This window comes from Mus caroli, unplaced genomic scaffold, assembly GCF_978045245.1.
Source record: "Mus caroli unplaced genomic scaffold, Mus_caroli_1 scaffold_16, whole genome shotgun sequence".
NCBI classification, from domain to species: Eukaryota; Metazoa; Chordata; class Mammalia; order Rodentia; family Muridae; genus Mus; species Mus caroli.
Window position 1 is genome coordinate 45405400 of NW_028227271.1, and position 15825 is coordinate 45421224.

The window sequence follows — 15825 nt, forward strand, 5'->3', positions numbered from 1 at the left end:
TTGCTCTACCTGTTTTATCAAGGTTGAGACTGGTTTAGATAAAACGAATTGCAAGATCACAAAGGTGCTAACAGGTGGGGCTGTGTATGCCCCAGACCAGCAAGAATCAAAACCAGAGTTTGAACCTAATGATATCTTAAAGCTTAAAACTTTGGATTGTTTTGCTTCTTTCACCCACAGCCAAATTCTGTAACTGAGTCCTATCCTTCCTATAGCCGCTGTCACCATCCTAACTCAAGACCTTTCTCTGGTTTTATTATTGTAAGACCACCAGATGGCTACCTTTTCAGATCTACTCTAGAAACCGTGGGTAACTTTCCTAAACTGCATGGCTAGAGACTAACCTTGTGGTTATGACAACGTTCCCAGAGGAAGGCAACCTTAGTGAAAGAATGACACAATCTTACATAGGGAACCTCAGGGATTAAATTAGCTACTCATCCCTCTCTTATTATGCCCCCAGTGTAATTAAAGTCAAAAGAGTGAAGCTCTTACAGAGAAAAGGGTCCAGAAACACTAAAGTAAAAATGTGATAGGAGAGAGGGGGAGAACTGTATTATTATCATTCAAAAATAGAGAATAAAATATGATCTGAAAGTACAAACTAATATGCATCTATCTTGTCAGTTATGACAATATTCACACTGACACATAAGCAATATACACAGAATACCTGTGTTCAAAGATAACACTGCCATTAATGAGTCAAAAGCCTTTTGTCTGTCATTAATTATTCAAATGCTTCTTAGTAGCTTCCCCCCGCCCCCCCAAAATCTGGGTCTCAAGTCAGCTTGGAACTAGCTACATAGATCAGGCTGGCCTCAAACGCTTTCTATACACCCACCTGTGTTTGCCTCCCAAGATCTAGTACTTTTAAAATAGGGTGTATAAAACTTATGTTAGCTTCTCTCTGGATATCCATCAGTCAAGCCTTGTCAGGCAAAGGAAAAAATAGACTAGGCTGTCAGAAGGAAATTTACTAGTGTATCCTGGCTTCCCTAGGTGGAGGGAACAATCAGGGACAAGTACTTGAGCCTCCCTCCACCCCCGCGCCTTCCAACAAGGTCTTCTGTATTTCCTTCCAATGGATGATGCCAATTTCAGAAGAAGAATGGGAACTGAGGGTTACAATATGGACTATAACTTCTATGTCCTTAGGACTTGTTTTAAAATGATAGTCTCTAAATTGTTTTTTTTTTTTTGGGGGGGGGGAATTGTTTGTTTTTTGTTTTGGTTTTTCTCTTTTATTTAAAGTAAAATTCAGATATGCAGATGCCTATCGAAATGCAAGTGTTGACATTTTCTGGTCCAAACAGACTTTATGTAGCTAACAAAGGAAACAACAAGCGGGCGTGACAGTGCTGTTGGGAGTAAATGTTGCATCTCCATTCCCTGACGTTGGTTTTTCCTTCAGCAGCATTTGCTGAGCGCTTTGCATGTGCTTCACAGTTAGCAGGCCGCTTCTGTCTCCGGAAAGTTTACCTATCTCATTCTCAGCGTGTTCATCCAGAAGACAGGAGAGCGAGGAGATGAGAAATGAAATTGTTACACACCATCCACATCAATCCTATGCTGACTTGTTGAAGGACACAGAACTAGGCCACGGTAGTGACAGAATCAAGTTTGCACTGCATAGTTTACTCTTTCCAGAGTGTAAGATTAGTCTCCTAAAGGTAACTTGATGGCATTTGGGGGCAGGCGGTGGGGGAGGGTGGTGAATCCCAGACAGGGTTTCTCTGTGTAGTCCTGGCTGCCCTTGGAACTCACTCTAGACCAGGCTGGCCTCAAACTCAAAGATCCTCCTGCCTCTGCCTCTGGAATGCTAGGATTAAAGGCACGCACCACCTGACTCTATATTTTACAAAAATAAAATAAAATAAAACAAGCTGAGTGTGACGGCACACCATCGTGTGATCCCAGCACTCAGGAGGCAGACTGATCTCTGTGAGTTTGAGACCAGACGAGGCTACATAGTGAGATTCTATATCAACAATTTACAGGCTGGGGAGTGTGTGTGTGTGTGTGTGAGCACTTTCCCTAGCATGTGTTAGGGAATGATCAACAAAAATACTGAAAAATAAAACAAGAAAAAATGTTGGAAGTACTTAGTGTGGCATGTCATGAATAAATTTTAGGAAAAATATCCATTGGAGCTACTATGCTATTTCAACACTCTTTCCAATATTCTGTTTATAGCTTAGGAGTTATGGTATAGATACTCAATTTGTTACAGATGGTAACCATCAAGTGGAACGCAATGTATTTTAGGATAGAAGTGATTACAATATCTTAGTCTAGAGTCATTGTCAACCATAATGCGAGGGCTGAGATACTTCCGAGGAGAATGCAGACCATACTTACTTTAAGGTCATGCCAAGGAGGAAAGCTCACAGTAGACAAATAAATGATCATGCATCCCATTAGGCTCAGAAATGTTAGGGTGTTTCATGGTTGTGCAAACACAGTACAAATTAAGGTAGCTGTGTTGTTGTGGTACTCTCTTACAATACGCTGTCCACTGTTATATGACATGCCTATTCCTCGTACCCACTGGGCAGATAGCTGTCTACAACCCTTCAGCATAGGATCCTGGAGGGTGAACTTCTGATACTCACCTCTCATTTCACAGCTGCTGTGAGTAGAATAAAGGTTTGAGGTAGACACTTGAGTGTTGTAAAGATTTCAACCTTTTAGGTTCAAAATATCCTCAATTTGGAGAAATAAATCTGATTAGGGTCATTTTTTAAAAAGTGGACAAACTAGCCGGGTGGTGGTGGCACACGCCTTTAATCCCAGCACTCGGGAGGCACAGGCAGGCGGATTTCTGAGTTCGAGGCCAGCCTGGTCTACAAAGTGAGTTCCAGGACAGCGAGGGCTATACAGAGAAACCCTGTCTCAGAAAAAAAAAAAAAAAAAAGTGGACAAACTGACTTTAAAATTCATAAGAAAATGGAAAATGCCAACAATAGTTAAGATCATTTTAAAGAATAAAGTGTTTGTTTGTTTGTTTGTTTTGTTCTTTGAGACAGGGTTTCTTTGTATAGCTCTGTAAACCAGGCTGACCTCAAACTTGTATAGATCCGACTGTCTCTACCTCTTGAGTTCTGTGATTAAAGGTGTGCAATCCTACCCCCCACCTTTTTCCCCATAAGCTGTCAAGGCCTAGTCCAAAGCTGTAATAATGAAGACACATGGTGTGGTGTGTGGCTAAAGGTAACTAAACCTATGGAACAGAATAGAAAATGTAAGGAAGACGGGCATTGGTGGCACAGCCTTTGATCCCAGCACTTGAGTGGCAGAGACAGATCTCTGAGTTCCAGGCCAGCCTGGTCTACAGACCGAGTTCCAGAACAGCCAGGGCTACACAGACAAACTCTGTCTCAAAATACAAACAAACAAGAAAATGTAGGGAAAGCCTGACATATAGTTACCTAACTCATGATGAAAGTGGCATTACGATACAATGGGGAAAGGAGTTTTTAAACCCCCAGTGAATAACCGGACAGCGGGTCTTGTCTAACAAATTACAGCATGCCATCTAATGGGGAAACACCCCAGAATCCATCTTATTTGAACTGTGGGTCACCACCCCACAGAGAGTTGCATGACTGAGGTAGGAGATTATGAAAATGTTTGGCAACAATGAAAGACTCCTGAACATGGAATGCTCAAACGATAATTTAAAGTCAGATGTGTAATGAGCCAGACAGGTATTTCTGGAAGGGCTCATTTGTGTGTGTCACAGGACTTCACTGCAACCTTGGTTCTTCACACGTGTGTTTTGTGTGGCACATGCCATGCAGTGCCGTCAAACACTGCCTGAAACACCTGGGCTCACATGTAAAAATATGAATGGCATCTTTTTTATTGGACACACAAAGGCTTTTATCTTAAATACAATAGTTTACTTACTAAAACAAAACAAAAAAAAGCAAAAACCCCACTAAAACCAAAACCAAACCAAACCACCAACAAAACCAGCTGAAGACTATTTTGCCTACTGTTGCTCCTCAGCATGAATTACCAAATTGGCACTTGCCTCTGGTTTATGCTGTGTTGGAGTGAATGGTTTTAAAAATCGTTGAGTTGCGGGCTTGTGCTTCAAAAGAAAGTCACTAAGTAAATTTTGGTTTGATATTTGGACAGAATTTCAACAATTTCTCAAATGCTTCCAAACATACTTCTGCCATTTTTTGCTTTATTTGTGCAAAGCTGAATTTTCAGTGTTGATGATTATAAAATCAGTCTAAAATGTTGAAGATAGTTTGAGGTTACATGCAGTACCCTCAGGCATGGTGGTGTCAGGGTGTAAGAAACGCTGAAGACTGATACCCTAGACTTAAATAGCATGCAAGGACAAAGAGCATTTATTTAGCTGAATTTCCTGGATGTAGGGCTCTCCCCACTTGGGAATGGAGACTTCTGGTGGACTCGAAGGCCCAGCTTTTAGTGTTCATCAGGGGAATTCCAGGGAGGGGTGTGTGCCCTTTTACCTGGATTGGTTAGTTCTATCTATGGGGGTCTGACTCACTCTATAATTGGTCAGGCTCTGGAGACCTCCCTGGGGGTTGATTATTCATTCTAGCTACCTATTCTTACTTCAGGCCAGATGACAAGGTGTCCTGGAATTGGCTGCCCGCAGCTGTGGTTGACTGACCACAGGTTCCTGGATCCAGGTTCTCATTTCTAGGAAACAGAACCTTAAGCCAATCTCCCAAACTGCCAGTGTAGAGCCTATATCGGAGTCAGCCTGGCACTGTCTTACTCAGTCCTCTCAGTGCCAAGTGCCTTACCCACTGATCCATCTCATGCACCCACCAAGATTTAATTCTTTAGGTAAAAATAAATATGTCTCACTAGTGTACAGGCTTGCTTTTGACTTTAATAAATGGTAAAGTTAAGAATTTTTTTAAAAAATTAACTTATTGACTTTACATCCTGCTCACTGCCCCTCTTCTGGCCAGCCCCTTCCCACAATCCTTCCCCTGTCCTCCCTCCCCTTCTTCTCTGAGCAGGTGAGCTCCCTCCTCGGGTATCCCCCTTCCCACCCTGGCACTTCAAGTTTCTGCAAGTCTAGGCACTTCTTCTCCCATTGAGGTCTGACAAGGCAGCCCAGCTAGAAGAATATATTCCATATACAGACAGCAGCTTTTGGGATAGACCCCACTCCACTTGTTCAGGACCCACATGAAGACCAAGCTGCACATCTGTTACATATGTGCAGGGAGGCCTAGGTATGTTCTTTGGTTGTTGGTTCTGTCTCTGAGAGCCCCCAAGAGTCTAGGCTAGTTGACTCTCTTGGTCTTCCTGTGGAGTTCCTAACCTCTTTGGGGCCCCACAATCCTTCCTCCTATATTCTTTCATAAGCGTCCCCAAGCTCCACCCACTGTTTGGCTGTGGGTGTCTGTATCTGTCTGAGTCAGCTGGTAGGTGGAGCCTCTCAGAGGACAGCTTGCTCCTGTTTGCAAGCATAACAGAATATCATTAATAGTGTTAGTGATTAGTACTTGCCATGGAAAGGATCTCAAGTTGGGCCTGATATTGGTTGGCTCTTCCCTTAGTCTCTGTTCCATTCCCTGGCCTGCATTTCTTGTAGACAGGATACATTTTGGGTTGAAAGTTTTGTGGGTAGGTTGGTATCTCTGTCACTCCACTGCTTTCCTGTCTGGCTACAGGAGGTGGCTTCTTCAGGTTCTATAGCCCCAGTGTAGTGAGATACAGCTAAGGTCACCCCATTGATACTTAAGAATTTTTTAATTTCTAGGACACACTTAGCAAAATATACAAATTTTTTAGTGTGTGTGTGTTGGTTGGGGAATATTGTTCTATAACTTTCCTAAGGTCTAAGGGAATAAACCTTTAGGTGCTTGAAGTTATAAATAAAATAAATGTGAAACTTAAAAATTAAATACATTTCTTATGATTTAATATAGAAAATGTTTGACATCTAGACCTCTATTATCTTGCTATATAACTGACTTTGCACAAAAGATTCTTGAGCAAAATGGGAATGGCAACAGAAAACTTTAAGAAGCCTTGCTCTAGGGGCCGTTTCTCTAATTAGGAACAGCCCCGGCTCTCCACTACCTTTTAACATTGTGTTAGAGGTGAGGGGAGTACAGACATTTAAAATGCTTCTCTGTTTATTATAATCTAGCTTTTAAAAAAATGCTTTGTTCAACTATTAATGCTTTGTTCGACTATTATAAGACTTCAGGAATCTTCAGAGCCCATAAAAGGCTTATTTTGACACTTTTGGAGAGCATTTTCATGGGCTTTTATGGAGAAGGTATTCCTGCCGTTCTGGAAGCTGGCTGTTTTACTCCTGGCATTTGGGTAGCAAAGCGCCATGATACTGCTAATGCATGTGGTAGGTATAGAGCACACTCTTGCAGTGTGACAGTACTTCTTCATGATTAAATTAGATACCTCAATTGTGGCTTCTCTGTGCCTGGTGCTGTCTTGGCATAAGGGATCTGAAGTGCCCCCCAAGAAGCCTTGGCAAGTTTAAAGAGTATTATTATTATTTTATTACATGTCTTTTGATGAACTAGTTCCCATGTTAGGAATCAAGACCCCTAGACCCACAGCATTGGAATGAGAATCACAGGCTCCCCTCATGGCTTACTAGGAGAGATGGGTTGGATGTGTTAATTTCCTATTGCTGCCATTTCATACCCTGAATGCTGGGTATCTTAATCACTTTTCTACTACTGTACAGAGACAACAAGGCCAAGGCATCTTATAAAAGAAAATGTGGGACTAGAGAGATGGCTCGGTAGTTAAGAGCATTGACTGCTCTTCCAAAGGTCCTGACTTCAATTCCCAGCAACCACATTGTAAGGAGCCGCCTTCACATTCGCCATTACAAGATGGCGCTGATGGCACTGACACCCGTGTTCTAAGTAGTAAACAAGCAAGCTGCGCATGTGCCGGGGTAGCTTTCCACGCCATGTGCTCTGCCTTTCCCGTGACAACAACTCTGGCTGATGGGCTGCAGCCAATCAGGGAGTGACACGTCCGAGGCGGAGGACAGTCCTCCATAAAAGGGAGGGGGCTCCGCCATCTCTCTCTCTCTCTGGCTCTCTCTCTGGCTCTCTTCTCCACTGGCTCCTGATGGGGTAAGCAATAAAGCTTGTGCTGCAGAAGATTCCGGTTGCCCTGAGTGTGTTCTTACCAGGGGGACACAAAAGCGGCGGGCAATACCACATGGTGGCTCACAACCATCTACAATGTGTCTGAAGACAACTAGGGTGTACTCATATACATAAAATAAATAAATAAATAAATAAATCTTTTTTATAAAAGAAAAGAAAACATTTGTTGGAACTTACATTTCCAATTGATGAGTCCATGCCCATCGTGGCCAGCATGGTACTGGAGCAGCAACTGAGAGCTTACATCGATCTACAAGCATGAGGTAGAGAGAGCTAACTGCAAATGGCTTTTAAAACATTAAAGCCCAGCTGGGCGAGGTGGCGCATGCCTTTAATCCCAGCACTCGGGAGGCAGAGGCAGGCAGATTTCTGAGTTTGAGGCCAGCCTGGTCTATAAAGTGAGTTCCAGGGCAGCCAGGGCTACACACAGAAACCTTGTCTTAAAAAAAACAAACCAAACCAAACAAAACCAAAACTAAACAAACGTTAAAGCCCGTCTCCAGTTACACACCTTCTTCAACAAGGCCACAATTCCTAATCCTTCACAACTGGGAGACATTCTCACTTAAATAACTACATTGCTTCTCTTTAATAAGCGTAGTGGTCATTGAGGATAATTTCCCATTTTGACGACATTACTTTATCATGACTTACCATAAGTTTCAGATATTAGGATATGAACTTATTCCAAGCCATTATTCAATCTATCATTGTGGTAATTCTATATTCACTTGCCATCCCTAAAAGCACAGTAGTCTATGCACATGGAACACTGCTCCATATAATGGTGTTTAGCGTGGATACAGCCCTCCCAAATGGCTGTAACTTGAGCTAAGGGATCGGCACTGGGAAGATTTACAGATAGCATGCGGGAGCCTTTTGTTTCCTCTAACTGTGGAAATTATCTCGGATGATCACTGTCTTCAATTCTGGATGCGATGGATTGACTTAAGTCTGACAAAACTCAGTTTGTCATGGGAAGCCAGCTCTATAGTCACCAACAGTTCACAAGAAGCAGTCCTCACTAATTTGCATAGAACTTTGTTTTCCTTGTCTGTATGGCTGTCCCCTGCAGAGATGACCTTGCTGTAGGTTAGTGATACACTTGCTGTGAACTTCCACGGATTCTTATCACAAATACTCTTTACCCTAGAATCTCCTGGGTTGGACGTTCCAGACAACAGGGCTAAATCACATTGCAGCCTGGATGAGCCTGAGAGCCTAACATACTCTGGGTCCCACTGAGTGTGTCAGTCACCTTGTCAGCCAGTTCATGAATTAGAACCAAGATCTCCAAGTTACAACTTACCCCAGAGACTGCCAGAGCTCAGTGTGCTTCTTTGGTAGTTGAGAAGATTAGTTCTGGTGAAATGACTGGACAATGTGCAATAGTTAGTTTGTGCTATGAGGAAGATACTGTATCAGCTAAGCAAACTTCTTGGGGCAAAATTCTTTCACTGATGTAACAGGCTGTTGGTTTCACTGGGGATTCTCTCCGTCCCTGATAGACAATATGCCATTTATTGTTTGTCTGGCCTAGTCAACACAATACCATCTGTGGCACACTGTGATAATCCAGATCTCATCAGACTTTATTGGTTAGAGGGTAGGAAGGTTAATTTAACTCTATGGCAAAACTAGACATGCGCACTGATGTCTCTCCAGCATAAAATCAAACTGGTCCAGCTGCCTGAGGCCTTAGCTCCACACATACCCTCATGGCTTCTGCTGGTGTACACAGGCTAGGTCTTTTGGTCTCCTTTGGCATATAGGCTCATCTGGAATTGTTGAGAAGCAGCACCGACTGAGGCTGAGAGCTTCTTCATCACACTATGTGGCTCCTGGCATCTTTTTCATAAATGGCGTTGTTACCTGTACTTCAGCTTTTAAATTATGTGAGCCTAGATCTTTTAAAAGTAAACATCACTAAAAGACGGAAATTAGGGCAACCTTCTACCAATCTGTTTCTATTTGGCTACCTAATGGTAGTACACATGTGGGGATGCAGAATTCAGTGTTGGCCTCATTGTCATTCACAATTATCTGTCTTTGACGGGAAGGCTTTGGCATTTAAAAACCCAGAAATGTTTTGTCATTGAAATTGTGTATGATCAAGAAGCAAGTAAACTTGCAGGTTATGTCTAATCAGAAAGAAATGCTATTATATTGGTAATACTGCACTAATTACTTTATAAGCAGTCTCAATTATTAGAGCACAGAATTCTTACATGTTTCATGTTCAGGTTTTTGTTTTGACAAAAGTATACGTACATGTGTATTGGAATGAATTTTCTAAGTAATTATTAAAGCTAGAAATTTTATGTACAAAAATTATTATAATCTAAATGGTATTTAAAAAAAACTAGACATAATGGCTAATTCGTTGGTCATAGACAGTAAAGGACAATAATCCATGAGCATGGAAAGCAACCCAGGTGAGTCAAAACTACTCCTGTTTACTATTGTCTGGAGAAAGTGGCCAGCTGTGGCCTGGAGTTAAGAGAGTCCAGGCTGACAAGGCTGGGATCCCAAGATAACTACAGTTCACAGGGTGGACTGTTATAGAGAGTGGAGAAAAACTTTTCTAGAAAAATGGAAGAAGAAATACATCCCAACTGTTGGCCTCACCATCCATGAGGTTGACAGTATATGCATAACAAAACAAAAACGCATCATGTGCTAGTACGGGCTAGTTCCTTTACAAGTACCTTCTTACCAACTGTAGGAAACGAGGCCAGGGGACGAAAGGGCCATGATCATGGGGGGGTGGAGTGTGTGTGTGTGTAGGCATGCATGTGCCACTTCACATGTGTGAAGGTCAGAGGACAAGTTAGGATGTCACCTTGCTTCCAGATTTTTAGCGTCCCCAATAGCCCAGGCTAGCTGGTCTGTAGTCTTCCTGGGATTCTTGTTTCCACCTTCCATTTCACCCAGGAGCACTGGGGTTACAAGTGACTGCTATGCCTTACGTCATGTGGACTCTAGAGATCTGAACTCACAATTGCATGGTGAATGCTTTAATCACTGAAGCATCTCCCGGCCTGAGAGCACATTTTAAAACACTAGGGAGCCAGGCATATGGTGGCGCACGCCTATAATTCCAGAACTCAGAAGGCTAAGAGGATCATATTGAGACCACTCTAGATTAGAAACTTTAGGAGAAAAAAAAAATTAAGATATGTATAAAACTTGTATTAACCATGTTACATTTTCATTTTAAAATTCTCCAATAATGTCTGATTCTATTTAGGTGTTCTTGAGACAGGGACTCAGCACTGTGTATGTAATCAAGGCTTGTCTTCAACTGTTCATCCTGCCGCTGATTTCCAAGTGCTGATATCACAGGCATGTGCTTCCACATCTTCTGCGCCACACTCCTATCCTGCCTTCAGCCCTTACTCTTTCTCCTCCACGTACAAACTTGTTTTAGTCCCTCAGACGCCTCCCCCACAATGCACTTGTGTGTGTACTTTATCCTCAATTCTAGACAGGTAACGCCTGTGCTCCTTGGCCCCCATCATCACATATTCCAAGGGGTTGGGCTTTGTTGTTGGCTTTTTGTTTTGTTTTTTGAAACAGGGTCTCTCTACATAGACCTGGCTATCCTGGCTATGTAAACCAGACTTTCTTCAAACTCACAGAGATCCACCTGCCTCTGCCTCCCAGGTGCTGGAATTAGAGGTGTGTGCTTTTAACCACAGGTTCCTGTCGCACCAAGAACCTTTCCTCCCAGGACTCGCTATATGTGGGTGTTGTGTGACCTTTTGGTCTTCCACTATGAGGTCAGTGGAGTCTGGGTTTGGTTTGGCTTTGTCCACTGTTTCTTTGCTGTATCCAGTACATTGCTGGTTCTTAGTGTTATTTATGAATGGTCTTCCAATAAGAGTTTGTGATGGAGTTTTTATTTCCATGGCTTCTCTAGGTGGCATCATTAACAGCAAATGAAAAAACTTGATTTTATAGGTCTCAATTTTAGGTGTGAGCATTGCCCTGCTGCTGTTATTGATTTATTATCTGTCCTTAGTACTTGCCACACTGCTGTGTGGTTTCTTATTTATTGTTTCCTATATTGTATGCTACTGTCTGTCAAATATATCATACAGATACTTAGTCCACTATTTAGAATACAAGAAACATTTTCTGCCTATAAGAAAAAAAATCCCAACTGTGGCATAAACAGGTTGGGTAGCCGGGGCCAGGGGTTGGGGAGTTGCAGATTTTTTTTTTTTTAAATGACAAAGATTAGAAAGACTTTTCAGGGTTTGTGTTGCTGATCAAGCATTTCCTTAATACAAATCCTGTAATCCCATCTTAGCATACCTGGATGCTACATCTCCAGGGTAAAAACTCAACAGCCTCCTTGGAATGCCTGCTCCGTGCCAACACTAGCTTACCTGACTGTTGTAGAAAACTTTAATCCCAATCAGGGGTTTCTAGCTCACCTTTGATCATTTAGTCCTCGGGTAATGAGAAACCAGTGTTTTGCCTTCCCAGCTGTCTTTCTTTCCCTTCCTGTCTTGTTATATAACCCAGGCCACCTGGGACTCAAGGATTAAACAATGTTTAGTGAAATGAATCCCACCAGCTCCGCCTGACACCAACTGCCTGGTCACAGCATATGACAAAAGGCAATTCCTCAGTCCCCAAGTGGTGCTCTGACTCATCTCCCTTGGACTCAAGCCCTAAGTTGGCATCTTTAGCATTTTAGTTCCAATATGGCAAGCTGTTGGTGCACGAGTGCAAAGAAACCTAGCCAGTGAGGAGGAAGTATGACAATTTAGGCAAACACAGGAGAGACTCTCTGAGAAAGGAATGTTACAAGCAGGGCTCTGCAGTGGGGCCATAGGATAGCATTTCCTTGGGAGCTTACTGTGTAGAAGACCCTGCTCACAACAGTCTCATTGCCAACACGCATATCACCATGTCCTGTTACAAGCAAATCACAATGGCTCACTTCCGGAGCACTGAAACTTTGGGGCCTAGTTCTGCCTCCTCCCCACCCAGCAAAATCTCACTCAACCAATTCAAGTACCAGTTCTAGTTCCTCATAGACTTCCTATTTATTTGTCAGAACTTCCTTCCCCTTTTTGCATCTGGCCAGCAAGTTATTTGTGGCAGCTACTCTGCTCCAGCACTGAGGACCTGTGTACTCTCTGCTGCTAAGCTGTGAGCTCCCTGGGGAGAGGACTTTTTAACCTAATGGACCTTTATTTTCTGTACCTATCACATGTAGCAGGCACTGAATATTCGTGCTTAATGAGAAAGGCACCGGCACAGCCCTTATAGCTACTGTTGCAAGAAAGAGAGCAGCAGGCATGCACAACGCATATAAGGCGGGGTTTTATAGCAAGAAAGAAGACACCCTGTTGTCTGTCTCCTTCATCAAGCAAACCAGCTCACAGGACTTCAAAGTGCGTCAAAACAGAGCTCTATGTGATCCTCAGCGATTAGCTATCCTAGTGGCAAACAGCAGTGGAAAGTAGAAAGCCTTGTGACTCTATAATCAGATGGTTGGAAAACTGTGTTTCCTACCTATAGTAGCAACAGCTGCTACTGTTGCTTCTAGACATTTCATCTTGTATGTGTGTGTGTTTTATTTTTTTAGTGAAAAAGAAATACTTTTCAGGGCTAGTAACACTGTTCAAGGATTTCCTCAATAAAGGAAGTCCTGTAATCCTGTTTTAGCATACCTGGATGCTACATCTCCAGGGTGAAAACTCAACAGCATCCTTAGAATGCCTGCTACATCTCTGTGCCAACACTAATTTACCAGATCACTATAGGTACAAGTCACACTGTGGGAAACCAGTGCTTTGCCTTCCCAGCTGTCTTTATTTCCCTTCCTGTCTTGTTATGTAGCTGGGCTACGTGGGACTCAGGATCGAGCAACTCTTAGTGAAATGAATTCCACCAGCTACACCTGACACCAGCTGCCTGGTCACAGCATATGACAAAAGGCAAGCGCTTCCTATAGCTTCTTCACCAGGAAAAGAAGTCTATAAAAATCTTAGGATTTTTCTACAGCTATTATACAGCCCAAGGCTAGAACTTTAGATTACAGTTCAGAGAAGTGATCCTTGGTTTTAAGACAAGGTCTTACTCTATACCTTGACCCAGGTTGTCCTTGAACTTATAGCAATCATCTTGTCTTCAGCCTTCCAAGTACTGAGATTACAGGCATGAGTTATGCCTTAACTCTTTTTAACATAAAATAAAAAAGATCTAATATTTAATACTTTAATACCACACCCACACAGACACTCCACTGAGAAGTGCTATAGAATTTGAGTTACCTCTACTTACTGCCCCTTCCTATGTAATTTAGTCTCAGTATCAAAGCAGCATCACATTAATGCTTCAATTTGGAGTTCATAATTTGATCACACTGATTTTTTTTCCAACCTATTATTTTCCAAGACCCCATGGCTACCACTTTAGTGCAAACCACTGTCACTTTGAACCTGCAAACTACAAAACATCTGTAGCAATGGACACTGGTTTCCCTATTTTGATCTTGGCTTACCAGTTGATTTCACATAATGTAGCAAGTAATCTGTGGGACCAATACTGTATCTCATGTAATAATGTCAGTATGACTTACTAGAAAGCCACACGATCCAACTCAAGGGAACTCTATATGCAAATAAACCCAAGACCAAATGAATATTAAGGCCATATCACTGAAAGCTAAGGTAAAAATGCAGAATTCATGTCTGCACAGATGAATCCTATTTTAATGAGTCACATTGGTTTCCTCTGATACTTTAATACATTCTCAATGTGCTCAACAGAAGACAAAATTCTTTGGATCGATCTAGAGTTCATTTTCAGACCACAGATCACTTTAAAAGGTCACCAGAGAACAGAAGGGTAAGAACACAGCCCTTGCTGAGGTACTAAGGGCCACTCATCTGGCCAACTACTGCATCAGTAAATCTACTCCTTCTAGCCAACTAGAGGTTAGGGGCGGCATTCTAGATCTAGGACTATGTGATCCACGTGAGGGGCGTAAGATTTCACTGGGTGGACATGCAAGATTCGTGTCCTCCATGGTTTCCCATGCACTTGATGAAGAAGAGAGGCGATCTGAGTTTCTGCAGATTCTGCCCATCTCCACCACTCTGGTTTGTTGGCCGGTGACATATCCCCCCTGAAATTCTCAGTAGTTCCATTTCCCTGTGTATCAGTGGTGATTTTCTGGGGACGAGGCCAGTGCTCTTTTTCCACGTTATTGCTTCCAGGTGGCTGTGGAGTCTTTCCTGAGAAAGACTCCACATTTTGGTGGATATGCAGAATACCCCCAACGTCCTTCCGAAGCACTTGGCAGGCAACAGGCCAGCCTTCTTTAGAACTGGGAATGAGCCCGAGGTTCACCCTATCTGCAGTGTTTGAGAGTTTCAGTTCCCTGTTGTCCCCAAAATGTATTTGGCACCGGTCTGCCACGCCATTGATCTCCAAGTTGTTTCTTAAAGCAACTACAGCATGAGGATTCCATTCACAGGCATGTACGAAGGCAGCGCCAGCATGAACTAGGAAGGGCAATGTAAAATAACCAATCCCTGCGTAGAGATCCACCAGCACCTCTCCAGCACAGGACAGAGACGCCACTCGAAGTTTCTCGGTGATGTTTCCGAAGGAGAACATGCACTGTGTCACATCAAACTTATACCGGATGCCATTATCCATATGCTCTACCCAGCCATGGTCACCCAGCAGCAGAGTCACTGACGGAGTTCGAGTCCCATCAGGTAGCACCCGCCCTCGTTTTGCCAAACGTTGAACTCCGAGGACCGAGGCAACAGTCTCCCAGAGTTCTGGCTCCAGACCTTTCCACGGCGTGGCTTGGAAGCAGTCTTCACTAAGCACCATTAGGTCACCATGCCGTTGCCAAGACCGGGGCAAATCTGCCTCCAACTCAGCGGACCACGTCACTCCGCGATCCTCCACCCAACGCCTCACCTCCAGACACAGTATCTGAGCAGGTGAACGAACCCGGGCCTTTTTGGAAGGAAGAGGATCCGGGAGCCGCGTCAGCACACAGGTGCTGCCCGGGGCCACGCGATCCCTCAGCTCCTGCAGATGCTGCTCAGAAAGGCTTTCCGCCAGCACCGGCAGCGCCACCGCGCCATCCCGCAGCTTCGCCACCCGGTGTAGCCTGTCCAAGAGTTTCTGCTTCTCCAGGTAGTCTCGGTATCTCTGCGTGAACCGGGGCTCAGTCACAACTGCGACAACTACAGACTCCTCACACTCTCTCTCCATGTCGCTAGTGTTTGTACCCCATCGCCGTCCATCAGCGAGATTCTCCGGTCGGACTGCTCTCTCTCTCTGCAAATCTTCCGCTACAACCGGAAAAGCTAAACTCGCTCCGCTACGGCTCAGCGGAAGTGACGTCAATAAACAAAGCCAGATCTCGAAGTATTACTGCGATCAGGGAATGGAATTTCGGGTGCAGTGGGTTGTTTTCTGAAACCGCGGCAGCCATTTTTGTTATGGTCAGTCTGTACTTAGGAAACTTAGTAATTCTATGAACTGAAACTCATGAAATGAGTCGATATCCTCCGGAAACGTTATACACTCTCTTTAGCGATGCTCGTAATTTTTTTGAAAAGTGAATTTGAAGTGGATTGAATTTGCAAAAAGGATTCCAAAACTCTAGTGTTGCTTATAA

At 43.4% G+C, this 15825-nt stretch overlaps 1 protein-coding gene across 1 annotated transcript; it reads right to left on the reverse strand.

Moving 5' to 3' along the window:
- Positions 1 to 13903: 13903 nt before the first annotated feature.
- On the reverse strand, positions 13904 to 15508 carry Tyw2 (tRNA wybutosine-synthesizing protein 2). The gene is given in 2 exon segments (XM_021183798.2): positions 13904 to 14120; positions 14123 to 15508. Coding segments are annotated over 2 exon segments (1338 nt in total). The 5' UTR covers positions 15417 to 15508; the 3' UTR covers positions 13904 to 14076.
- Between the last annotated feature and the right edge of the window lie 317 nt (positions 15509 to 15825).